Below are 16,981 nucleotides of genomic sequence, written 5' to 3'. Positions count from 1 at the left end.
TGCTGGTCTTCTGTTAACGCATCTCTAACTTAATGGTGTCAGATTCATGTCTGTTGACGTTTGCACCAGGATGTATTTTAATTACAGTGGTACCTTGGGTTACATAAGCTTCAGGTTACATACGCTTCAGGTTACAGACTCCACTAACCCAGAAATAGTGCTTCAGGTTAAGAACTTTGCTTCAGGATGAGAACAGAAATCGTGCTCCGGCGGCGCGGCAGCAGCAGAGGCCCCATTAGCTAAAGTGGTGCTTCAGGTTAAGAACAGTTTCAGGTTAAGAACGGACCTCTGGAACGAATTAAGTACTTAACCTGAGGTACCACTGTATTGCTTCCAATTCGTTTGTTTTCATCGTTCTGTATTTGATAGCGGATGTTTTAAAATGCCGTAGGCTCAAAAATAAAAATGATTTCAGTAAAAATTAAAAATGCCGTAGGTGCTGCCTTGCATCCCAGTTTGGAATGGAAACAGATATATGGAACAAACAAGCAACAAATACATAAACACGCAGTCTAGCAAAGCGACCTTTAGCCTTACCCAAGAATGTTCCAATGAATCCCAGGGCCAGGAAGCTGGAAGTGACAAACACGATGCCTACGGACATCAGGGCTACGCTGGTGTAGTGCGCCAAGAGGGAATCCAGGGCCTTCAGTTTGGGCTGGCTCTTCATGGCTTCTGTGAAACTGCAAGGAGAGGAGAGGTAGACCAGCAGTTCCTGGTTATCTTGTCTCATTCTCTGCTCTCTGTCTGCTTACCAAGGCATATTGAATAAACACACAAGACGTAACCGGCTGTACTTTTAAATAAATAAGATATACTATTCATTGTATCAAATTGTAGATTTCAACGGAAGTCTCATAAAGTTCAACGGAAAATACACAAGACCCAGTGGATCAGTTCATTCTAATAATAATAATAATAATAATAATATCTTTATTGTCATTGCCCCCATCGGGGACAACGAAATTACTTGACTGCTCCATAAAAACACTAATTAAACAATACAGTATAATACAGCAAGGGAGATTAGATGACTTTCAAAGTCCAGGCTTCCCATTCAGGGCCGAGATCGCTCTGGAGAAGAAGCTGTTCTTAAGACGGCTCGTTCTTGTCTTCATCGTCCTGTATCTCCGTCCCGACGGCAAGAGCTCGAAGAGACAGTGACCAGGATGCGATGGATCTTTTACTATGTCCAGTGCCTTCCTATGGCACCTTGTGGCATAAATCTGCTCTAAGGTGGAGAGTGGGCGGCCAACAATGCTCTCTGCTGCCCTAACAACCCTGCACAACCCCAACCTGTCCCGGGTAGTACAGCTTCCATACCACACACATAAGCCATAAGTGAGCACGCTCTCAATGGCACAGTGATAGAAGGCAAGCAGCAGTTTCTGCGGAAGATGGTTTTTCCTTAGTATTCTCAAAAAGTACAGTCTCTGCTGCGCCTTCTTCACAAGCCCCCTTGTGTTGACACTCCAGGATAGATCCTCTTGTAATTCAATGCCCAAAAATCTGAACGTTGTTACCCTCTCCACACAGACCCCATCAATCATTCTCTAGTCAGTTCATGCATAAGGTCCACCTGTCTGTTCATAGAGTCCAATAATCCACATGAAGGGTTGTTACAGTTCCACAGAATCCTTTCACAGAGTCTAAGACAAGGATTTCAGGAATATTAGTCTTGTTTCGCCATCCTAGGCTTTATCACTTGTACAGGCTCATATGTAATATTACAGGATAGTGGGTCTTATAGCATAGTACGGTTGCAGTTTGGAGCCCACCCTTCTGGGTCCGTAGACCTGACAGCATGGTCAGTGCAGGATACTAGCTGGAGATAAACACACAAAGTGCAAAATTCCCCATTTGACTCTCGCCTCTGCCACGAACTCCTCAGACTGCCTTGGGCAAGTCTCTCTCAGCCTCAGTTTTCCCTTTCTGCAAAAATGGGGATATTTACAATTGCAATGGAAATTATTCAAACTCCCCAAGTTGCATTTTCAGCTGAATTTGGGGGAACCACTTAAAGCGTCCGTTGTGTTGAGCTATTTCAATTGCTCTTGTTTCGTTTGTTCATTGCAAGCAGCTGAACATCTGTAAATTTTGATAAGAAATCTGATTGGCAATGGGGGTTGAATAACTTCGATTGCAACTGTATCTATCTTATTAGTTGCTTGTCGCCCACAAGTCTCCAAGCGGCTTATATTAAAGGAAAAAAGTATGTACATATATTCCTTCTCAGTAGTGGCGCCCACCCTGTGGAACATCCTCCCTTTAGATGTGAAGGAAATAAGCAGCTATCCTATCTTTAAAAGATATCTGAAATCAGCCCTGTTTCGGGAAGTTTTTAATATTTAATGCTGTATTGTTTTTAACACTTGGTTGGCAGCCGCCCAGAGTGGCTGGGGAAACTCAGCCAGATGGGCGGGGTATAAATAATATATTATTATTATTATTATTATTATTATTATTATTATTATTATTATTATTATTACATACTTAATACCATAGTGGGGTAAAATGAGAGTGAGATGATGTAATACTTTAATATTTCATGTGACATGCAACTTGCGGAGAAACAAAAACATCACACCAGCCCCATAAACAGTAGCAAACAGCATTAGCAATATGCATTAAATAAGGAATACTCCAAACCACTAATAATATTGCTCTACTCTACAGGGTGGTTGTACTGATTACAAGATGGGAAGCATTTTTTGTATAAGAACGAATGAATGCTGGAAATGTAAAGAAAAGGAAGGTATCTTCTACCACATGTGGTGGTAAAGGCTTTCTGGGAAATGATATGCAATGAGTTAAAGAAAATGTTCAAAAATACCTTTGTTAAAAAACCAGAAGCCTTTTTATTGGGCATAGTGGGTTTTGAGATACCAAGGGAAGAGAAAAGACTGTTTATATATGCAACAACAGTGGGAAGAACCCTTTTAGCCCCAAAATGGAAACAACAAGAAGTACCAACGAAAGAAGAGTGGCAAATGAAGATGATGGACTTTGCAGAACTGGCAAAGCTGACAGGGAAAATTCAAAACCAGCACGATCAAGTATCCCAAAAAGATTGAAGTAAATTTATACGAGATTTGAAAGATTATTGTAAGCAATTAACATCACTAGCAGGGTTGTCCCAAATCTTGTAAAGAGAAATTTTCTCCCCTTCTATATTTATGAGTGTAATTCTATATATGAGTGTAATTAGAACTGGAAAATGTACAAAACGCAATGATACAAAGGTTAATTTTGAAAGCCATGAAGCGAGAGGGAACGAAGTTGATAGGCTCTAAGGAGCCAGAGCGGTAAAGTAGATAATAATAATGTGAATGTATATTGTATTACTAAATAGAAAACCAATAAATATTATTTTTTTAAAAACCAAGATGGGAAGCATTTTCAGCTCTAGTTTCATGCGATATAAGAGCTTCATATCTTGGCCAAATATTTGAGTTTCTTTTGCCAGCTGGAGCACAATGTTGAGTCAGCCCCACAGAGATTCCTGAAATTATCCCAAGAAAACTCCATGGTGCTTTGAGCTTTTCAGCAGAGATGAGAAACCTCCAGATGCTGTTGGACTCCGACTCCTATAAGCCGCAGCCAGCATGACCAATGGTTAGAAGTGATGGCAGCTGGAGACCAGCAATATATGGGAGAAGGCCACAGGGTTCATTCCTGGCCCCGCATCCTCCTTGGCCAACAGAGCTCTTCCTGTTTCTCATATGGTAGTCCCCTGGGTTGCCGTATGAGTGGAAAGTTTCACTGTACACAACTCCCTGAGGCTGGCAGATAGTTTGGTCCCACCTGTGATCTTGGGCAACTGAGTCCCGATCAAAAACATCCATCTCAGACAGGAGTTGAGAAAGGTTTGCTCTGTTATCTGGTCCTCCCCCCCCCTCACACTTCCAAAATATCGCATAGCTCACATAGCTCACATATCGGGCACAGCACCAACACATTTTCCACAGCTGGAGCCTAAAATTAGATATTTAGGGAAAGGTGGTGGTAAACAACGGAAAGCCCCTTCTGGAAAACTTCCAGTATTTATTTTTAAACTAAAACAGTGCAAGCGTCAGGTCTGAAGTGGGATCAGACCAGGACAGCAACCCTAGGTCTACTATTTCCACACTGTTGGGAATCGCAAGCAGGGAGAGGGGCTGCTGAGGTCAGATCCTGCATGTGGGATTCTCAGATGCCTCTGGTTGGCCATGCGAGATGTGAGTGCAGGATCAGACAGGCCTTTGGTCTGAGGTAGCAGTCTTTTCTTACAGTCTCACTCGGCTCTGGGCAAGAGGACCGGCTCTACCATTAGGCAGAGTTACCGTATTTTTCGCCCTGAGCATAAAACACACCTAGTTTTAGAGGAGAACAAGAAAAAATATATTCTCTCCCTCTCTGCTCAGCACCTCTCAAGCAAAGCGGGAGAAATTGAGCCCCTTCCATTTTTCCTCCCATTTCGCTGAAGGGGCACTGCGCAGAGAGGGAAAGCTGCGCAGCGCCTCTCAAGCCAAGTGAAGGCTGGAGAACAAGAGCGATCGGTGCGTACCGATCCCTCTTGCTCTCCTGGCTGCAGCGAAAGCAACGCGAAGCCTCCGGAGCACAGCGGGAGCACAGCACGGCTCTCGCTTTTCTTGCTTTAAACCCTTCCATCCCTCCTCCCGCTTCACTGAGAAGCCAGCAGAGCAAACTGCGCATCTCTCGCTGAAGCCAGCAGAGCAAGAGCGATAGCTGCGCAGCGCCTCTTGTTCTGCTGGCTTCCCAGCAAAGCGGGGTGAGGGACGAAAGGGAGCCCTTGCAAGGGAGCGCTGAGCAGAGCCTGGCAGCGGCTCTTGCTGGCTTTTCTGGGAGGTGGGGGAAGGGACAGAGGGCAGCCCGTCAGTCCCTTCTTCCACCTCGCAGAAAAGCCCCTAAGAGCTGCACACGCGCTCCGTGCGGCTCTTTAAAGGGAGCTCTGAGCAGAGCCTCCCGCCTGCATTTGCTCCATAAGACGCACACACATTTCCCCTTACTTTTTAGGAGGGAAGAAGTGCGTCTTATGGAGCAAACAATACTGTAGATAGCTGGTGCCTGAGGGCAGACCCAAGGCATTCCCCTCTGGGCTCAAGGCTTGGCAGATAAGCCGCTGGAGACCCCCTTTCAAGGCCACACCCCCATGCCCCCCGTTTGCTCAGGCTTCAATGCTTAGGCCAGTGCTTCTTGAACTCAGACCTCTCCGTCTGTTGTTGGACTCAACTCCCATCATCCCTGACCACTGGTCCTGCCAACTATGGACGATGGGAGTTGCAGTCCAACAACAGACAGAGACCCCAGTGTGAGAAACACCGACTTAGGCAAACAAGCGGCCCCATCCATCCGAATTTTGTATGAGGCCACCTGGTGTTTTGACTACGGAGAAGAGGGAAATTGTTTGCAAAGGGTAATGGGCCATTTTCTCCCAGAGTAATGATTTGTGGCTTCTGAAGAATAGTTTTTATTTGCACAGCGCTCGAACTCAGGTCTCTTTCTCTTCCCGCCCCCCCCCCCCACGTCCCCTCAGAACTGGTAAATAAACTTTGCAGCTCTGCGCCATAACAACAAACACCGACTTTCTCGGCGGATGGAATCAGTCCAGCATCCGTAGTCAATCTTGCTGGTGACATCTGTTAAAAATTCAGCTGGAGCCATCAACCAACCGCCTTTGCTTTACGGTTAGCACAAGCCTTGTCAACATAAGGGATCTCTGGGTATTATCATGCAACATGGTTTGACCTCCAGCTCTGGGACTGTAATAATAATAATAATAATGATGATGATGATGATGATACAGTGGTACCTCAGGTTACATACGCTTCAGGTTACAGACTCCGCTAACCCAGAAATAGTACCTCAGGTTAAGAACTTTGCTTCAGGATGAGAACAGAAATCGTGCTCCAGCGGCACGGCGGCAGCAGGAGGCCCCATTAGCTAAAGTGGTGCTTCAGGTTAAGAACGGACCTCCAGAACGAATTAAGTACTTAACCTGAGGTACCACTGTAATATATTTACACCCCACCCATCTGGCTAGGCTTCCCCAGCCACTCTGGGCGGCTCCCAACAGTTTTGTTTTTTTTAAGCGATCAAACATTAAAAACTTCCCTGTACAAGGCTGCCTTCAGATGTCTTCTACAAGTCAGATAGTTGTTTATTTCCTTGACATCTGACGGGAGTGCGTTCCACAGGGCGGGCGCCACCACCGAGCAGGCCCTCTGCCTGGTTCCCTGTAACTTGGCTTCTCGCAGTGAGGGAACCGCCAGAAGGCCCTCGGAGCTGGACCTCAGCGTCCGGGCTGAATGATGGGGGTGGAGACGCTCCTTCAGGTATACTGGGCTGAGGCCATTTAGGGCTTGAAAGGTCAGCACCAACCCTTTGAATTGTGCTTGGAAAGTGCAGGCAGAACTGGGACCAATCACAGGCAGAGCCAAACTGATGAGGCCGCCACCATGGCGCCCTGCCGGATGCTGTTTGGACCCCGGCCTCCATTATCCCTGACCATTGTCCCCATTGACTGGGGCTGATGGCAGCTGGAGTCCACCATGCAAGGGACCATTCCCTCTCGAGCCTGGCTTAAGGTTCAGGAGCTCCAAGCTGAAGTGGACGCCAGGGAGGGGCTGGACGGGGTTGACCCAACGAGGAGAGGAGAGAGATAATTTTAGCAAGGGAATATACGGGCAGAGGAGAAATAGATGCCAAGAAAAGGGCGCTTGTTGTGATAACAGTTACATACTGACCCAAATAACACGTAACGCCCAGGCAGGGCTTGTTAGAAAAGCAGAGTCATTATCAGCCATGGAAAAGAACAGTCTGGCAGCGAGGGCCGCGGGAGAGGCTGGTTTTCTTAAGGAAAGCGCCAGGTATTGGACTTATGAAAGGCTTGGCTCCGACACCTACCGGCGGGAAGCAGGTGGAAAGCAGTCAAGACACAATAGCTGCCCCCTTCCAGCCAATGAGAACTCTCCCTCTTGGTCCAATTAACACCTTTTTTGGGGGGGGGTTTACGCCACCCTGGCGGGTCTCAGCTTTCCAGTTAATGCGGTAAGCAGCGATTCCAGCAAAACGTCAATTGCAAACGGCAGTGTTGGGTCATTTTTGGCCCGAAGTTGTTGGGTTTCGTCTCAGGTTTAGCTGGGGTCACTTGGTGTTGGGGGGTTGGGAATGAGGGTACCGGGGCAGCTTGCCATCGTGCTAGAGAAAAAAACTATTTTTTTGAACATTTTTAGTTTCTTCTCCTGTTAGATTCACAAAATGTTCAGGAGTATGCATCCCCCCAATAAAAAAGCACTGGATTAAAGTGCTCTCATGAAGCAGTAGGAACAGTGCTTTTTTCTGGGGGTACGCAGGGGGACACATACCCCTAAACATTTTGTGAATCTAAGTTTGGCCTTATCGAGGGGCAGTATTTCCATATGAGTAGGAAAATGAGAGTACCCCTAAACTTTTTTTTTTAGGGGGGAAACACCGGGTAGGAATAAGAACATCAGAGAAGTAAGGTGGGAAGTCAAAATTCAAGAAAAGACATATACAGTGGTGCCTTGCAAGACGAAATTAATTCGTTCCGCAAGTTTTTTCTTCTTGCGAGTTTTTTGTCTTGCGAAGCACGGTTTCCCATAGGAATGCATTGAAAATCAATTAATGCGTTCCTAGGGAAACCGCTTGCCAGGTTGGCGGTGCGGAGAAGGGCTTTTCTCCCCACCGCAAGCCTTCAGGACAGGTACGGGAACAGAGGGGAAGGGGCGCAGCGCTTCTCCTCTGTTCCCGGGGCTTGCGTAGGAGGAGGGTTTTTCCTCCCCACCGCCAACATTCAGAACAGCATTCTGAATGTTGGCGGTGGGAAGGAAAACCCTCCTCCCACCCCAAGTCTTCAGGAAAGCCATCCGATGCCGGGCGGCGGGAGAAGGTGTCCCCGCCCCCCCGCCCGGCATCGGAGCTTCGTTCCGATGCCGGGCGGCGGGAGGAGGCGTTCCCCCCCGCCTGGCATCGGAGCTTCGTTCCGATGCCGGGCGGCGGGAGGAGGCGTTTCCCCCCCCCGCCCGGCGTCGGAGCTTCGTTCCGATGCCGGGCGGCGGGAGGAGGTCCGAGGACAGTGGGGAAGACGCGCTGCGCTTCCCCGCTGTCCCGGAGATTTCCCTATGGGCTGTCGTCTTGCGAAGCAAGCCCATAGGGAAATTCGTTTTGCGAAGCGCCTCCAAAACGGAAAACCCTTTCGTCTAGCGGTTTTCCGTCTTGCGAGGCGTTCGTCTTGCGGGGTACCACTGTATTGAAATACAAGTAAATTTGAAAAACTTGTGAAAATAATTAAAAAATATGTCTTTAAAAACCCAACCATAACCAGCCTTATTCATTCTTACTCTAGAGGAAGAACACAACCAGGCCCGTGCCATTAAATATGAAAACCCTTTCATGTAAAAGGAAGTGCGAGACGATCTGTAGCCGTCACTCAGCTCACCGAAAAGAGCAAGATGTTGGAAAGGGCAGATGAATGTAAAGCAGCAATTTTATTTAATGCACAGCCTGCCTTTATTCGACTCGGTAGATGTGCATCTTTTGGGAAAGGCATTTGGTGAGTCAGAAAATAAAAAAGGGTGGGGGCAGGAATCAAAGGAATGACACAGAAAGGCAGTTTTGCTTTTCTGACGTAACCAGACGCTCAGATTACCGGGCCTGCGTTAGCCAAGCGGGTGCCACTTACAACGCAGACCTTCCATTTTGTCTGCCCTTTCCCTCGGCCTCTCTCTGCCTCTGCGTATGTTCCTACTACTCAAAGAGCACAAACGTGTGTCATGCCCAGAGTTGGCGCTCATCAAACGTTGCTCAAGAATTCGTCCCTCGCTCCTGTTATCTAAACTGGCATTCGCCAAGCCTTATGCCTTCCAGATCTCGTCTGACTGCCCGTGGCAGGGATGGGGGCATATCTGCAGTCCAGTGGCCACATTCCCGCCCCCTCCGGGGCAACCTTCCGGGGTCCACATGGAATTGGTGGTCGGGGTCAGAGAGGAGAAGTGGGCAGAGCAGGGAATGAGAATTTAACTGTTGTACAGTAGTCTAGCTTCTTAGGTAAAGGTCTCCTGATAGTTAAGTTCAGTTGCGGACGACTCTGGGATTGCGGTGCTCATCTCGCTTTACTGGCCGAGGGAGCTGACGTTTGTCCGCAGACATTTTTTCCAGGTCATGTGGCCAGCATGACTAAGCCGCTTCTGGCGAACCAGAGCAGTGCACGGAAACGCCTTTTACCTTCCCGCCGGAGCGGTACCTGTTTATCTACTTGCACTTTTTGGCATACTTTTAAACTGCTAGGTTGGCAGGAGCTGGGACCGAACAACGAGAGCTCACCCCATTGCGGGGATTTGAACCGCCGATCTTCTGATCGGAAAGCCTAAGGCTCAGTGGTTTACACCACAGCACCACCTGTGTCCCTTTTAACAATATAGATATATGATTTGGGACATAGGTACTGCTGTAGTGTAAACCACCGAGCCTCTTGGGCTTGCCGATCGGAACGTGTGTGGTTCGAATCCCAGTGACGGGGTGAGCTCTTGTTGCTCTGTCCCAGCTCCTGCCAACCTAGCAGTTTGAAAGCACGCCAGTGCAAGTAGATAAATAGGCATTGCTGCGGCGGGAAGGTAAATGGAGTTTCTGTGCACTCTGGAACTCAGCACAGTGCCCTGTGGTGCCAGAAGCGGTTTATTTGTATTGGCCACATGACTAGGAAAGCTGTCTGTGGACAAACGGCAGCTCCCTTGGCCTTAAAAGCGAGAAGAGTGCTGCACCCCAGAGTCGAATTCAAATGGACTTAACCATCCAGTGGTCCTTTATAGGTTATTTTCTCATGTTAAAGATAATCACAGAACAGTAAACCAAATAGGACCCCCTACCCTACTCAGGAGATTATAGATTACCATGAGGCCAGCACCCCCAAAACAACACAAATCCAGCCTCTTATCCAAGCAAATAAGCATATTACCAGACCCTCTGAGTGTCCCTATTTTCCAAAGACAGTCCTGGATTTACAGAAACCGCCAGTTTCTGATTTGATCCCGGAATGTCTCACTTTTCCTTAGGATGTCACATAGAGGAGGGAGAAATGTTGTTTTCTGCTGCTCCAGAGAAGCGGACACGGAGCAATGGATCCAAACTACAAGAAAGAAGATTCCGCCTAAACATTAGGAAGAACTTCCTGACAGTAAGAGCTGTTCGACAGTGGAATTTGCTGCCAAGGAGTGTGGTGGAGTCTCCTTTGGAGGTCTTTAAGCAGAGGCTTGACAACCATATGTCAGGAGTGCTCTGGTGGTGTTTCCTGCTTGGCAGGGGGTTGGACTCGATGGCCCTTGTGGTCTCTTCCAACTCTATGATTCTATGATTCTATGTCCCTATTTCCATTGGAGAAATGTTGGAAGGGATGGAGCTATTTGACCCCCAAGTCATCTGAAGGCAGCCCTGTATTGGGAAGGTTTGTTTATTTATTTGTTTATTTGTTTATTATTTTATTGTTTTATTATTAATGTTTTATTATGTTTTTATACATGTCGGAAGCCATCCAAAGTGGCTGAGGCAACCCAATCAGATGGTTTGGGTATAAAGAGTACATTATGATGATGATGATGTCCCTACTTTCATCGGAGGGTATGCAAACATGAGCGTAGCCAGGATTTCTGGGGTTGGGTGGGGACCTCAGTTTGCTAAGGATTTTTTATTGATTTTTATTGATTGGGTGACCACTGCCCCCCTGGCTACGCCCATGTATGCAAATATGTGCCTTAAAAGCAATGCAGTCGGCCAAGATTCATTAGGGAGGAAGGTTCACTGTGCTGAGTCCACAGATCTCTTGCTTGGAAGGAGAGATCAGACAGATCAGAATGGCACCAGGAAGCCAATTCTCTGCCCACTCGCTTCCATTGATTACACGCTTCCATTGATATATTGGCTTGCAAGCCTTCAGCCGTTTATGAAAGCCACCAGCTGAGTTTGCTGGCAGCCCGGCAACAAGGCTTTGTACACACAGAGTAGTCCTCCTTTTACTATCAGGTGTTGTTTATGTCCGGAAGCTGATAGCACGGTTTATAGAGAGTCCCGGAAAAAGTGAAAAGCAAACAGCCACAAGATTTCCTCCAGCGAAACTGACCTAGGAGGAACTCAAACACGCTTATCTGCCTGTTACATAAGCCGAGTGAGCCCTGAACCTACCATTACCTTGGAATCAATTATGATCCAATTGCATCCTATCGCAGAAGAGTTCCAGGAAAATGCTGCGTTGCCAATAAAATCGGCTGGTGGTCTGCACTGTAATGAACTGAGGCCATTGAGCTTTGGGAATTATCTCAGCAGTTTGCAAGAGCTCTGTGGCCTGACCCCCTTCACCCACAAATACTAGGAATTGGTTTCGGGGGGTTGTTTGAGGTCTGCCTTATGGAGGGGGCCGTAGCTTGTATGAAGATTTGCTGCCTCCATCCCGGCCTAGGACCCACGTACCTACAGGACTGCCTCTCCTGGTATGCCCCGCAGAGGACCTTAAGGTCCACAAATAACAACACTTTGGTGGTCCCGAGCCTCAAGGAGGTTAGATTGGTTTCAACTAGGGCCAGGGCCTTTTCAGTACTGGCCGCGCGACTTGGTGGAACGCTCTGTCCCAAGAGACTAGGGCCCTGCGGGACTTGACATCTTTCCGCAGGGCCTGCAAGACAGAGCTGTTCCACCTGGCCTTTGGTCTGGACTCGGTCTGACCCTTATGTTTCCCTCCCCTTATGGTCTTGATTTATCAGCTATTTTAAAATGCGGCTGCATTTTAAATTGCATTTTAGCCTGTATTTTAAATTGGGTTTTTTTCTCCCTCTCTTTTTCCCCTATTATGTTTTTACTGCGATTTTATTGGTGTTAGCCGCCCTGAGCCCAGCTCTGGCCAGGGAGGGTGGGGTATATTGTATTTTTCGCCCTATAAGACGCACCCAACCATAAGACGCACCTAGTTTTTAGTGGAGGAAAACAAGAACGAAGAAAATGGTCTTCCCTCTTCGCTCAGGAGGCTTTGCGTTGCTTTCGCTGAAGCCAGGAGAGCAAGAGGGATCAGTGCGCAGTGAAAGCAGCAATCCCTCTTGCTCTCCTGGCCTCAGGGACATCTGCGCAGCCTGCATTTGCTCCCTAAGACGCACACACATTTCCCTTTACTTTTTAGGAGGGGAAAAGTGCGTCTTATAGAGTGAAAAATATGGTAAATAAAATTACTATTATTATTATTATTATTATTAGCCTTCCCCTCCAAGAATTTGCTCAGTCCTCTTTTAAAGCCATCCAAGTTGGCAGCTTCCTGCAGCAGTGAGTTCCACAGTTTAACCGCGCACCGCGTGAAGAAGGACTTCCATTTATCTGTCCTGAAACTCCCCGCATCTGGCACTATGGGAGAGAAAGAAGAACTTTCCTCTATCCCTCTGCTCCAACCTTGGTGGCAGAGCGTGTGGCTTTTCAGGCAGGAGGTGGCAGAGGGTCCAAGATGGGCTGTGGACCCCACGGTTCCTAAGCTCTTGGTCGGATCCAGCCTTGGCCTGGTGCACTGATCCCACCTCGGACACCCGCAGAACCAGTTCCAAACAAGGAGAGATAAAAGCTCCCTGAAATCACTGCGGATTTCGGCAAAGCCGCTCAGAAGCCAGCTTCTGCCTCTTTAGTTACCTTTGCTGCACCGAGAACACCTGAGGACACATTACCATAATGTACAGTACATCATTCATACTGGATTACGAGCAAGCTGGGGCGGTGTGGGAGGCGTTATCTTGTCATATCGCAGATAGGGGAGTTGAATTGACCTGCCAGCTATGTGCACAGATAATCCTCCATGCTTCTCCAAACAGGGAATTCTGTAAACACTCGAATAGCACACTAGAGATATGTTTTGCTTCCCGCAGGAGAAAAAGTCAGCAGGAACAATCAGTGCAAAACGATATATTTCTCCTCTCTTTCCTTTATTATCCATTGCAAAAATTTACAACAATCCCTCCTAACTACAGAAACTATACTAAAAGAACCACTAATGGTTATTTTTTTGGGGGAAAGTTAATTATTAAAATGGCAGTAGTGAAATGCTTAACAACAACAACAACAACAACAGGCAGTGTCGTAAATAAATTTATAGAATCATAGAATCGTTGAGTTGGAAGGGACCCTCAGGGTCATCCAGCCCAACCCCCTGCAATTCAGGTATCTCAGCTAAAGCATCCATGACAGACAGCCATCTTGACAGACGTGCACTTGATACTGGTCCACTTGGGAGCTCTGGGAAATGTAGTTTTTTGAGGGGGATGGGGAGTCTCCTAACAACTCTCAGCACCCTTAAAAAAACTACAGCTCCCAGAATTCTTTGGGGGATGCTGTGGTAGTTTAAAGTGCTACCACAGCACTTTAAATGTATGGTGTGAATGTGGCCAACGCCCCTTGCGGCCACGACTTCCGGTGTCTAGCGGCCAATATCGGCCGGATTTAGCCCAAAAGAATGCTCCTTACCAGTGGCTCCGCAGGAAATTGAGGGACACGATGACAGCTCCCAGGCAGTAACAGGCCAGGTACGGAGAACGGAAGAGACGCGTGAGCGACTGGGTCCTGTACTCCCATCTCGCTACCTGATTGGACAAACAAAAAACAAGGTGCGTCAGAGACAGGAATGCTTAGGGGTGCAAGCTGGCCAGATCAGTCAACTTCCCAATTTTGTCGCCTGGAAACAACCAGAGCTGGGTGCAAATGAACTCCCAAAGGTCAGGGCCATCCAAAATATGCAATTAGGCAAATCTCCAGGACCAGATGGTTTGACTTCAAGATATTACAGATCTTTGAAAGAATGGTTAATACAACCATTGAAGGAAGTCTGCAATGAAAATTGGAAGGAAGACAGGCACCAGAGTCGTGGAAGGAAGCCTACATTACACTTATACCAAAAACAGAGATTGAAAAGACACAGCTCAAGAACTACTGCCTTATATCGCTGCTTAATGTGGATTATAAAATTTTCGCAGATATTTTGGCTAAAAGATTAAAAAAGGTGTTAGCAGAAGAAATTCATACAGACCAAGCGGGCTTTCTCCCGGGCAGACATCTGTCTGACAATACGAGGAATATAATTAATATTCTAGAAAAACTACAAGTGAATATCAATACTAAAGCAGTTTTGATATTCGTGGATGCAGAGAAAGCCTTTGACAATATTTCTTGGAGTTTTATGAAGAAGAATTTACAGGGGATGGGGGTAGGACAAGGTTTTGAAAATGGTATAGGTGCAATTTATTCAGAACAAAAGGCAAAATTAATTGTGAATAATGTGATGACAGAAGAGTTTAAGATTGAAAAAGGGACACGACAAGGTTGCCCAATTTCTCCATTGCTTTTTATATCGGTCCTAGAGGTTTTGCTAAATATGATTAGAAAGGACCAAGAGGTTAAAGGTATTCAGGTGGGAGCTAAACAGTATAAATTGAAAGCATTTGCTGATGATTTAGTATTGACTTTACAGGAGCCAGAACCTAGTACTAAAAGGGTATTGGAACTGATTCAAGAATTTGGACAGGTTGCAGGTTTCAAGTTGAATAAGATGAAAACCAAGGTTCTAGAAAAAAATTTAACTATGAATGAGAGAGAGAAGTTTCAGGAGGAGACAGGACTAACATTGGTTTAAAAAGTGAAATACTTAGGGGTTAACATGACTGCTAAAAATGTGAACTTATTCAAGGATAATTATGAAAAATGTTGGACTGAAGTGAAAAAGGATTTAGAAGTATGGACAAATTTGAAGTTATCATTGTTAGGTCGAATTGCTGTGATAAAATTGAATGTGCTGCCAAGGATGTTATTTTTGTTCCAAACATTGCAAATTTTGGATAAGATGGATTGTTTCAAGAAGTGGCAGAAGGATATTTCTAGATTTGTTTGGCAGGGCAAGAAGCCGAATAAAATTTAAGATATTAACGGATGCTAAAGAAAGAGGTGGATTTGCCCTGCCAGACCTTAAACTTTATTATGAATCAGCTGCCTTTTGTTGGCTGAGAGAATGGCTGCTTCTTGAAAATACTGAAGTGTTGGATTTAGAAGGTTTTAACAATGTATTCGGATGGCATACATATTTGTGGTATGATATGGTAAAAGCACATAAAGCATTTAAAAATCATATTGTTAAAAAAGCATTGTTTAATGTTTGGATAAGATATAAGGATTTGTTAGGGGGGAAAACCCAAGATGGTTGTCACCAATGGAAGCGAAGGCACAGCAAACTCAATATGGAGGCCAAATGGCCGAAATATTGGGAAATTCTGGAACAAGATGGAGAGAGAATAAAATTACAGAGCTTTGAAAAATTGAAAAACAAAGTGCGAGATTGGCTCCATTACTATCAAATACTGGAGGCATACAAGTTGGACAAAAAAGTTGGGTTCCAGGTGGAAAAATCTAAATTGGAAATAGAATTGTTAGATCCAAAAACTAAGAATTTGTCAAGAATGTATAACTTGCTGTTGAAATGGAACACTCAGGAAGAAACGGTGAAATCAGCTATGATTAAATGGGCACAAGATGTTGGACATAACATAATGATGGCTGACTGGGAACGATTATAGACCACAGGTATGAAATTTACGGCATGTAATGCCTTAAGAGAAAATTTAATGAAAATGATTTATAGGTGGTACATGACACCAGTTAAGCTTCAAAAAATCTACCATTTGCCCGATAATAAATGTTGGAAATGTAATGAGACTGAAGGTACATTCTTTCACCTTTGGTGGACGTGCCCAAGGATTAAGGCATTCTGGGAGATGATTTATAATGAAATGTAAAAGGTATTTAAATATACCTTCCTTAAGAAACCAGAGGCCTTTCTCCTGGGCATGGTCGGCCAATTGGTGTTAAAGAAGGATAGAACTTTTTAAATGTATGCAACAACAGCAGCAAGAATACTCATCGCAAAATATTGGAAGACACAAGATTTACCCACCAGGGAAGAATGGCAGATGAAGTTGATGGACTATATGGAATTGGTGAAAATGACTGGCAGAATCCGAGACCAGGGAGAAGAGTCGGTGGAAGAAGACTGGAAAAAGTTTAAAGACTATTTACAGAAATACTGTAAAATTAATGAATGTTAGAAAGATGTTGGAATGAAGTTATATGGCTTTAGTAGAAATGTTATAAGGAATTAAGTATAAATAGATTATTAGAGCATTAAAGGGAAAAATAAGGTTAGAATGTGTTAAGACAATTATAGGATAGAAAAGAGAGGAAGATGGAAAGGAATTGCTGAAACAATTAATAGAAGCGGAATACAAAAAGGGAGGTGTGAGGAGGTCGTGGAAATTAGTGAAAGAAAGATAAGATATTGAAATTGGACTGTGTTTTAAATGGTTTTTGTTCTGTTTTGTTAGTTGTATGTTAGTGCTTTGCAGTTGTTGTTGTTTTTTTGTATTGTATTGTATTATTGTATGTTTTTTCTTTTTTGGTTTTTTGTAGTGTTGTGTTAATTTGTTGGAAAACTAATAAATATTATTATTTTTTTAAAAAATGAACTCCCAAAGGTCTCCACTCTTGTTTGTGGGCAGAGAAACTAATGTTTCAGAGGGGAACAATTTTATTTATTTATTTATTTATTTATTTATTTAATAAATAAATAATAATACAAAGGTACCTCGGGTTACAGACGCTTCAGGTTACAGACTCCGCTAAACCAGAAATAGTACCTTGGGTTAAGAACTTTGCTTCAGGATGAGAACAGAAATCGTGCGGCGGAAGCAGGAGGCCCCATTAGCTAAAGTGGTACCTGAAGTTAAGCACAGGTTTCAGGTTAAGAACAGACCTCCAGAACGAATTAAGTTCTTAACCCGAGGTACCACTGTAATAGTTATTGTTTATTATTTATACCCTGCCCATCTGGCTGGGTTTCCCCCGCCACTCTGGGCGGCTCCCAACAGAATGTTAAAAGCACAATAAAACATCAAACATTAAA

The 16,981-nt window shown here is 45.3% G+C and overlaps 1 protein-coding gene and 1 long non-coding RNA gene across 6 annotated transcripts in view; one reads left to right on the top strand and one right to left on the bottom strand.

Annotated features, from left to right (window-relative positions):
* The window catches only part of LOC309519183, a 41,327-nt gene extending 37,612 nt beyond the window's left edge, over nucleotides 1–3,715 (top strand). The window contains exon 3 of the long non-coding RNA XR_014213731.1: nucleotides 2,677–3,715. This is a non-coding gene — a long non-coding RNA (uncharacterized lncRNA). The remainder of the gene's footprint in view (nucleotides 1–2,676) is intronic.
* The window catches only part of PEMT (phosphatidylethanolamine N-methyltransferase), a 104,627-nt gene that overhangs the window by 43,737 nt on the left and 43,909 nt on the right, over nucleotides 1–16,981 (bottom strand). For all 5 annotated transcript variants that reach the window (XR_014213677.1, XR_014213678.1, XR_014213679.1 and 2 more), the window contains 2 exons: nucleotides 13,504–13,619; nucleotides 538–683 (listed from right to left, as the gene is read on the bottom strand). Coding sequence is in view for 2 of the 5 variants with exons in the window: in XM_082199931.1 (XP_082056057.1) it covers nucleotides 538–683; nucleotides 13,504–13,619 (262 nt within the window). In the remaining 3 variants the exon portion in view is untranslated. The remainder of the gene's footprint in view (nucleotides 1–537; nucleotides 684–13,503; nucleotides 13,620–16,981) is intronic.

This window comes from Podarcis vaucheri (assembly GCF_965113315.1).
Source record: "Podarcis vaucheri genome assembly, chromosome: 14".
Classification (NCBI taxonomy): domain Eukaryota; kingdom Metazoa; phylum Chordata; class Lepidosauria; order Squamata; family Lacertidae; genus Podarcis; species Podarcis vaucheri.
This window is presented reverse-complemented; position numbering and strand designations above follow the sequence as displayed.